A 9605-nucleotide genomic window follows, 5' to 3' on the forward strand; every position below is an offset into this window, starting at 1 on the left:
TGGGGTCATGTAAAGGTGTAGAAATGTCAGTGTGGGGTCATGTAAAGGTGGAGAAATGTCAGTGTGGGGTCATGTAAAGGTGTAGAAATATCAGTGTGGGGTCATGTAAAGGTGGAGAAATGTCAGTGTGGGGTCATGTAAAGGTGGAGAAATGTCAGTGTGGGGTCATGTAAAGGTGTAGAAATGTCAGTGTGGGGTCATGTAAAGGTGTAGAAATGTCAGTGTGGGGTCATGTAAAGGTGGAGATATGTCAGTGTGGGGTCATGTAAAGGTGTAGAAATATCAGGGTGGTGTCATGTAAAGGTGGAGAAATGTCAGTGTGGGGTCATGTAAAGGTGGAGAAATATCAGTGTGGGGTCATGTAAAGGTGTAGAAATATCAGGGTGGGGTCATGTAAAGGTGGAGAAATATCAGTGTGGGGTCATGTAAAGGTGGAGAAATATCAGTGTGGGGTCATGTAAAGGTGGAGATATGTCAGTGTGGGGTCATGTAAAGGTGTAGAAATATCAGGGTGGTGTCATGTAAAGGTGGAGAAATGTCAGTGTGGGGTCATGTAAAGGTGTAGAAATGTCAGTGTGGGGTCATGTAAAGGTGTAGAAATGTCAGTGTGGGGTCATGTAAAGGTGGTAGAAATGTCAGTGTGGGGTCATGTAAAGGTGTAGAAATGTCAGTGTGGGGTCATGTAAAGGTGGTAGAAATGTCAGTGTGGGGTCATGTAAAGGTGTAGAAATGTCAGGTGTGGGGTCATGTAAAAAGGTGGAGAAATATCAGTGTGGGGTCATGTAAAGGTGGAGATATGTCAGTGTGGGGTCATGTAAAGGTGGAGATATGTCAGTGTGGGGTCATATAAAGGTGTAGAAATGTCAGTGTGGGGTCATGTAAAGGTGGAGATATGTCAGTGTGGGGTCATGTAAAGGTGTAGAAATATCAGAGGTGTGGGGTCGTGTAAAAGGTGTAGAAATGTCAGTGTGAGTTATCATGTAAAAGGTGGGAGATATGTCAGTGTGGGGTCATGTAAAGGTGGAGAAATATCAGTGTGGGGTCATGTAAAGGTGTAGAAATATCAGTGTGGGGTCATGTAAAGGTGGAGAAATGTCAGTGTGGGGTCATGTAAAGGTGGAGATATGTCAGTGTGGGGTCATGTAAAGGTGGAGATATGTCAGTGTGGGGTCATGTAAAGGTGTAGAAATATCAGTGTGGTGTCATGTAAAGGGTGGGATATGTCAGTGTGGGGTCATGTTAAAGGTGTAGAAATATCAGGGTGGGTGTCATGTAAAAGGTGGAGATATGTCAGTGTGGGGTCATGTAAAGGTGTAGAAATATCAGTGTGGGGTCATGTAAAGGTGGAGAGAAATATCAGGTGTGGGGTCATGTAAAAGGTGGAGAAATGGGGTCATGGAAAGGTGGAGAAATATCAGGTCGTCATGTAAAGGTGGAGATATGTCAGTGTGGGGTCATGTAAAAGGTGGAGAAATATCAGTGTGGGGTCATGTAAAGGTGGAGATATGTCAGTGTGGGGTCATATAAAGGTGGAGATATGTCAGTGTGGGGTCATGTAAAGGTGTAGAAATATCAGGGTGGTGTCATGTAAAGGTGGAGAAATGTCAGTGTGGGGTCATGTAAAGGTGTAGAAATGTCAGTGTGGGGTCATGTAAAGGTGGAGATATGTCAGTGTGGGGTCATGTAAAGGTGTAGAATATATCAGTGTGGTGGTGTGTAAAGGTGGAGAAATGTCAGTGTGGGGTCATGTAAAGGTGGAGAAATATCAGTGTGGGGTCATGTAAAGGTGTAGAAATGTCAGTGTGGGGTAATGTAATATGTCGAGGTGTGGGGCAAAGGTGTGATATGTCAGTGTGGGGTCATGTAAATGTGGAGAAATGTCAGTGTGGGGTCATGTAAAGGTGGAGATATGTCAGTGTGGGGTCATGTAAAGGTGGAGAAATATCAGTGTGGGGTCATGTAAAGGTGTAGAAATATCAGTGTGGGGTCATGTAAAGGTGTAGAAATGTCAGTGTGGGGTCATGTAAAGGTGTAGAAATATCAGTGTGGGGTCATGTAGAAAAAGGTGAGAAATATCAGGGTGGGTCGTCATGTAAAAGGTGGAGATATGTCAGTGTGGGGTCATGTAAAAGGTGTAGAAATATCAGTGTGGGGTCATGTAAAAAGGTGTAGAAATATCAGTGTGTGGGGTCATGTAAAGGTGGAGAAATGTCGGTGTGGGGTCATGTAAAGGTGTGAGAAATATCAGGTGTGGGGTCATGTAAAGGTGGAGATATGTCAGTGTGGGGTCATGTAAAGGTGTAGAAATATCAGGTGTGGGGTGTATGTAAAGGTGGAGAATATGTCAGTGTGGGGTCATGTGAAAGGTGGAGAAATGTGGGGTGTGGGGTCATGTAAAGGTGGAGAAATGTCAGTGTGGGGTCATGTAAAGGTGGAGATATGTCGGTGTTAAGGTCATGTAAAGGTGGTAGAAATGTCAGTGTGGGGTCGTGCAAAGGTGTAGGATATATCAGGTGTGGTGTCATGTAAAGGTGGTAGAAATATCAGTGTGGGGTCATAGCAAGGGTGAGAAATGTCGGTGTTGGGTCATGTAAAGGTGTAGAAATATCAGTGTGGGGGTAATGTAAAAAGGTGGGAGAAATGTCGGTGTGGGGTCATGTAAAGGTGTAGAAATATCAGGGTGTGGGGTCATGTAAAGGTGGAGAAATGTCAGTGTGGGGTCATGTAAAGGTGTAGAAATATCAGTGTGGGGTCATGTGAAGGTGGAGAAATGTCGGTGTGTGGGGTCATGTAAAGGTGTAGAAATATCAGTGTGGGGTCATGTGTGAAGGTGGAGAAATGTCAGTGTGGGGTCATGTAAAGGTGTAGAAATGTCAGTGTGGGGTCATGTAGAAGGTGGAGAAATGTCAGTGTGGGGTCATGTAAAGGTGTAGAAATGTCGGTGTGGGGTCATGTAAAAGGTGGAGAAATGTCAGTGTGGGGTCATGGAAGGTGGAGAAATGTCTGTGTGGGGTCATGAAAGGTGGAGAAATGTCTGTGTGGGGAAATGTCAGTGTGGGGTCATGTAAAAAGGTGTAGAAATGTCAGTGTGGGGTCATGTGAAGGTGGAGATATGTCAGTGTGGGGTTATATAAAGGTGTAGAAATGTCAGTGTGGGGTCATGTAAAAAGGTGTAGAAATGTCGGTGTGGTGTCATGTAGCAAAGGTGGTAGAAATATCAGTGTGTGGGGTCATGTAAAGGTGGAGAAATGTCGGTGTGGGGTCATGTAAAGGTGTAGAAATATCAGGGTGAGGGTCATGTAAAAGGTGGAGATATGTCAGTGTGGGGTCATGTCCGAGGTGGAGAATATGTCAGTGTGGGGTCATGTAAAAGGTGTAGAAATGTCAGTGTGGGGTCATGTAAAGGTGTAGAAATATCAGGGTGGTGTCATGTAAAGGTGGAGATATGTCAGTGTGGGGTCATGTAAAGGTGGAGAAATATCAGTGTGGGGTCATGGTAAAGGTGGAGATATGTCAGTGTGGGGTCATGTAAAGGTGTAAAAATATCAGTGTAGGGTCATGTAAAGGTGGAGATATGTCAGTGTGGGGTCATGTAAAGGTGTAGAAATGTCAGTGTGGGGTCATGTAAAGGTGTAGAAATATCAGTGTGGGGTCATGTAAAGGTGTAGAAATATCAGGGTGGTGTCATGTAAAGGTGGAGAATATGTCAGTGTGGGGTCATGTAAAGGTGGAGATATGTCAGTGTGGGGTCATGTAAAGGTGGAGATATGTCAGTGTGGGGTCATGTAAAGGTGTAGAAATATCAGTGTGGGGTCATGTAAAGGTGGAGAAATGTCAGTGTGGGGTCATGTAAAGGTGGAGAAATATCAGTGTGGGGTCATGTAAAGGTGGAGATATGTCAGTGTGGGGTCATGTAAAGGTGTAGAGAAATGTCAGTGTGGGGTCATGTAAAGGTGTAGAAATATCAGTGTGGGGTCATGTAAAGGTGTAGAAATATCAGTGTGGGGTCATGTAAAGGTGGAGAAATGTCAGTGTGGGGTCATGTAAAGGGTGTAGAAATATCAGTGTGGGGTCATGTAAAGGTGGAGATATGTCAGTGTGGGGTCATGTAAAGGTGTAGAAATGTCAGTGTGGGGTCATGTAAAGGTGTAGAAATGTCAGTGTGGGGTCATGTAAAGGTGGAGAAATATCAGTGTGGGGTCATGTAAAGGTGGAGATATGTCAGTGTGGGGTCATGTAAAGGTGTAGAAATATCAGTGTGGGGTCATGTAAAGGTGGAGATATGTCAGTGTGGGGTCATGTAAAGGTGTAGAAATGTCAGTGTGGGGTCATGTAAAGGTGTAGAAATATCAGTGTGGGGTCATGTAAAGGTGTAGAAATATCAGTGTGGGGTCATGTAAAGGTGGAGAAATGTCAGTGTGGGGTCATGTAAAGGTGGAGATATGTCAGTGTGGGGTCATGTAAAGGTGTAGAAATATCAGTGTGGGGTCATGTAAAGGTGTAGAAATATCAGGGTGGTGTCATGTAAAGGTGGAGATATGTCAGTGTGGGGTCATGTAAAGGTGTAGAAATATCAGTGTGGGGTCATGTGAAGGTGGAGAAATGTCAGTGTGGGTTCATGTAAAGATGTAGAAATATCAGTGTGGGGTCATGTGAAGGTGGAGGAATGTCAGTGTAGGGTCATGTAAAGGTGTAGAAATATCAGTGTGGGGTCATGTGAAGGTGGAGAAATGTCAGTGTGGGGTCATGGAAAGGTGGAGAAATGTCTGTGTGGGGTCATGTCCGAGAGGGGAAATATCTGTGTGGGAAAATGTCAGTGTTGGGTCATATTCGAGTGGGGAAATGTCTCTGTGGGGTTATATCCGAGTGGTGAAATGTTTGCATGGGGGTCATATCCGAGTGGGGAAATGTCAGTGTGGGGTTATATACGAGTGGGGAAATGTTAGTGTTAGGCCATATCCGAGTGGTGAAATGTCAGTGTAGGGTCATATCCGAGTTGTGAAATCTCAGTGTGGGGTCATATCCGAGTGGTGAAATGTCAGTTTGGGGTCATATCCGAGTGGTGATCATGAAATGTCAGTGTGGGGTTATATCCGAGTGGGGAACTGTCTGTGTGGTTTTATAACCGAGTGGGGATATGTCTGAGTGGGGTCATATCCGAGTGGTGAAATGTCAGTTTGGGGTCATATCCGAGTGGAGAAATGTCAGTGTGGAATATATCCGAGTGGGGAACTGTCTGTGTGGTTTTATAACCGAGTGGGGATATGTCTGAGTGGGGTCATATCCGAGTGGTGAAATGTCAGTTTGGGGTCATATCCGATTGGAGATATGTCAGTGTGGAGTTAAATCCGAGTTGTCAAATGTCAGTGTTAGGCCATATCCGAGTGGTGAAATGTCAGTGTAGGGTCATATCCGAGTTGTGAAATCTCAGTGTGGGGTCATATCCGAATGGTGAAATGTCAGTTTGGGGTCATATCCGAGTGGTGATCATGAAATGTCAGTGTGGGGTTATATCCGAGTGGGGAAATGTCAGTTTGGGGTCATATCCGAGTGGAGAAATGTCAGTGTGGAATATATCCGAGTGGGGAACTGTCTGTGTGGTTTTATAACCGAGTGGGGATATGTCTGAGTGGGGTCATATCCGAGTGGTGAAATGTCAGTTTGGGGTCATATCCGAGTGGAGATATGTCAGTGTGGAGTTATATCCCAGTGGTGAAATGTCAGTTTGGGGTCATATCCGAGTGCAAAAATGTCAGTGTGGAGTTATATCCGAGTGGGGAACTGTCTGTGTGGTTTTATAACCGAGTGGGGATATATCTGTGTGGGGTCATATCAGAGTGGGGAAATATCTGTGTGGGGTCATATCCGAATTGGGAAATATCTATGTGGGGTCATGTTTGAGTGCAAAATATCCCTGTCATGTTGTATCACACTACTGCTAGACTGTACACAGCGTGTGTTCTCTGATCGCATCTAAAATGTACAAACATTAACAGTGAAATAACACTAAATTGAAACCACAAGCAATTATCCCACGCAAAACAGTGCTGCCTGTGTTGGTACGCATCGCGTACACCATAATTCGCCTCTCCGTCATGCAGATTGTGGTAATAGCCTTCAAGTTGTGTGTGCCATGCCACTGCAACAATACAAACATTCAGCTGTATGCGATTTAGCCATCACAGTGCTAGAGGATTTTTTAATAAGATAGGGCAAGCGATTTTCCTCACAACAGGATACATATACAGTAATCGCCTTGTGGTTCCAAACTGAGCTACATTCAAATGCATTAGCTGAAACATCGATATTCCAGTAGTCCAATATTCAAGACATGTGTGATTTACCATTTACACTCAGTGGACATAAGGTCCCCATATTATTGAGGTATAACGAAGATATCGTCCATTAGTTCTTATCCTAAACTGAATTATCCTCAGTCGGTCAGAGGGAAGTGAGTTTCCATAGTAACAGGTCTGTGAAGGACATCCATGGTTTCATATTACTCTCTCCAACTCTCCGGCAGGGAGAGTGACCTCCACCACCTTCTTCTGACCTCACACAGTGTCTCGAAGGTATTGTTAAATATCAAAGTGATGACTTGATGACGACTCATGCTATGTGCTTCTCACCGAAAATACTGCATTCAAGTCAAAAACACGTACCCTAGAGTATATATCTACCAGGTGTCCAACTCAAGTCTACAGAGATTTCACAAGTGTAGATTGCGTCAGCTCTATTAACAAATATTGTTCCGAACACCATTCTATTTTAGAATTCTATCTGTATACATATATCTTTAAATAAGACACATTTATTTCGGGGACAGAATGTCAATATATCTCAGGACCACAGTCTGAATTTAACATGAACCACAACTGTTCACTTTTATAGAAAATTCCTCGCTTCAGGTTAGACCCTCGCTACTACTGATTGTAACAGGTGCAAAACCGAAGTAGCAAATCTTTTAGACGAGTATAAACCCATCCTTTTTTCTTGTACGGATACAGGTCTTTACATTTAACAGAAAGCCAAGCGGAGCAATATTCATGACATATCCTGCAAAAATCAATGGCTCACTATGAGCCTGATCGCACATAATGACCCCCCGAACCTCAGTGCCTCCTCGGTTGAGACAAGAGTGGGTAATAGGCACTTTTCACAATAGGTCGCGGAATCCCTACGTGTGTGAAATATGCGCATGCTGTTTCGGGTCTAATTGTAGTAAATATAGTGTTGACCGTAGGAAATCTTACTCGGCTGTTTCGTTGATATCCGACTATATTCGTTTCCTTGCTTCTTCCCAAATACCTCGAAAGTAGGGTGTGTGTGTGTTTCGGTGTAGTATTGATCCAAATAACCCAGTAACCTAAGGAAATGGATTCGACGGTCTGACACCGATACATTGTTAACTACGAATGATTGTATTCGTGGGGAATGGGCCATTGATCGTGATACACATAAATACAAAAATAACCAAAAACATTTCCATATTTATAAAAAAAAAAATATTCGTTGAAAGCAGAATCCATTGACTGCATATAACAAGCATCTGATTTACCATTCCGATTTACTTATAAGATAATGATGACACCAGGTGTTCTGGTATATCTGGTCCGGACACCGAGATTTACTGGCCCCATGTGACTGGTAGCCTGGCTCACAGTGCCTGAGCCATAATATTGTCCTCTCCACCAAGCTCGACAGTAATGCAAAAACCCTAAATGAAACAAATCTAGATTTCCCTCGGTTTTGTAACCTCCACCTCGTTGCGGCTCTATTTCAGATTAAACTGAGTTCTTGTTTCCATCAAACTTATATATTTCCAGACTAATCGTTAATCTATATGGCTGGAGTATCACGAGCGTTAACAAGGCCCACTTCCTCCCTTTACTTTCTTCCTAACAAGAAAATGACATTAAATTATAGTTCTAGTTTGTGCTAATGTATGCAGCTGCCTTTATCAGAGTCGACCCCAGGATCAACTGTCATCCACCAATTACTTGTGTGGGACTTCCTGGACATTGCACTGCGTCACCACCACTGTACTGACCTCGGCCACTACGGATGTTCCCTTGTAACCTCATCCTTCGTCAGTCGGTAACTTTAAATCACGGCTTCAATAAGCAAGCATTCCTTTCATCTGTATTGATGATAGTACATGACTTCGCTGTATATTCCACCACGAACTGTAATAACTTAATAAGTTGATTGCTCAAAGTAATTGGGTAACACTATGTCAGACGTTAAGCGGTTGCTATGCTGTAAAACGGTGCACTTGTCTGTTCCGGTTGAGCTGACACCTGAATACGTGGTATATAGGTTTATATCTTAAAATACAAATAGTTTGCAAGGCCGATGCGGGCGTAAAAAATACTCACTCACTAGCAGGTCTAATTAGACTATTTTGGGGTAGCATCTATTCTTCCATTGCGAAGTAAACAAAGTTACCCGTTGTTGCTAAGTTAGTTTAATAATCATAAGGATTATGACACATCGTATTGCACATCTTGCCGTGCAACAAGTGAAAACAGGCATCATCAGCACATGCACACAGCTTATCAACAGTAGATGAGGAAGGATGGGAGCGAAAAGAAAAACAAAGCTTACATTATTCCTATATTGCCTACTTACCAAAGCTGAGCTTACACTGCAACAAGAGAACCCATAGCGCAATGAGGTAGAATACGTCCATTCCGAAACCACCACACACTAACCCACTGCGACTACTGTACAACTACCGCATGTGTTTCCCGTACATTTAAAGGTCGTCATCGGGCATGTCGGACTGAAAAAGCCGGAACGGGCAGTGTAGATGGGTAATTCTAAAACAGGATTGCGTTTATATAAAATGGAATGAGATTTCTGAGGAAATGGCATTTTCTTTAAATCGGGAAAACTGACTAAGAAGGAAAAATGAAATTTATGGACAAGACATTGAAAAGTTTGAAAAAGATGTATTTCTGTAGTGCTTACACTTAAATCAATTTTCATTTGAAGCAAATATGTGCAAAACGATAACCAGCCAGTTCAGTACTGGGTTTGTTATAGACAGTACACAGTTACTGCTTCAGAACATGCAATTTTGTAACATATTTTTTCAAGCCAATCAAACATGGCCAGCGAACAGTATTATGTATTTTTTTCCTTTTAAAGGCATCTGAAGCATTTTTATCATAATACATTCTCCAGAGCATTTATCATTACATTTAGGATTTTAAGAAAATCTCCAATTCGACTAAGATCGTTCTCTAATTCGTATGAGGATTCGTCTTTTACATTTAACCTTACCACAACACTCTTAGTCATCAAACATTCTTCAAGTTATTCCAAATGCCGCTCAATACCCTACATACCGTGGTGCGCTATTGCTTACTAATGTCATTGTTGTAAGCTATTATAATTATGTATTTTTATTACCGTCGATATTTACATAATTAGCCAGAAACAGATATGACCCGTCTCGGCCCGGTCCGACTTGCAGGCGTTTGTAGCGACCAGAACTGGGATACGACCAGAACTGGGATAAACAGTCCACAATTTCGTAAAACCCTATTTACTGCAGTACTGCTCCCAGTTAACTCTAAAACTTAAGGCGATCTATGCGC

At 43.0% G+C, this 9605-nt stretch overlaps 1 protein-coding gene across 1 annotated transcript in view; it reads right to left on the reverse strand.

The window, feature by feature from the left end:
- Positions 1-8798, reverse strand: part of LOC124269300 (multiple epidermal growth factor-like domains protein 11) — a 31139-nt gene extending 22341 nt beyond the window's left edge. Inside the window, exon 1 of the mRNA XM_046704307.1 lies at positions 8632-8798. Coding sequence (XP_046560263.1) covers positions 8632-8692 — 61 coding nt within the window. The 5' untranslated portion in view covers positions 8693-8798. The remainder of the gene's footprint in view (positions 1-8631) is intronic.
- Positions 8799-9605: the final 807 nt, after the last annotated feature.

This window comes from Haliotis rubra, unplaced genomic scaffold (genome assembly GCF_003918875.1).
Source record: "Haliotis rubra isolate DU_JTF1 unplaced genomic scaffold, ASM391887v1 Scf1438, whole genome shotgun sequence".
Taxonomy (NCBI): Eukaryota; Metazoa; Mollusca; class Gastropoda; order Lepetellida; family Haliotidae; genus Haliotis; species Haliotis rubra.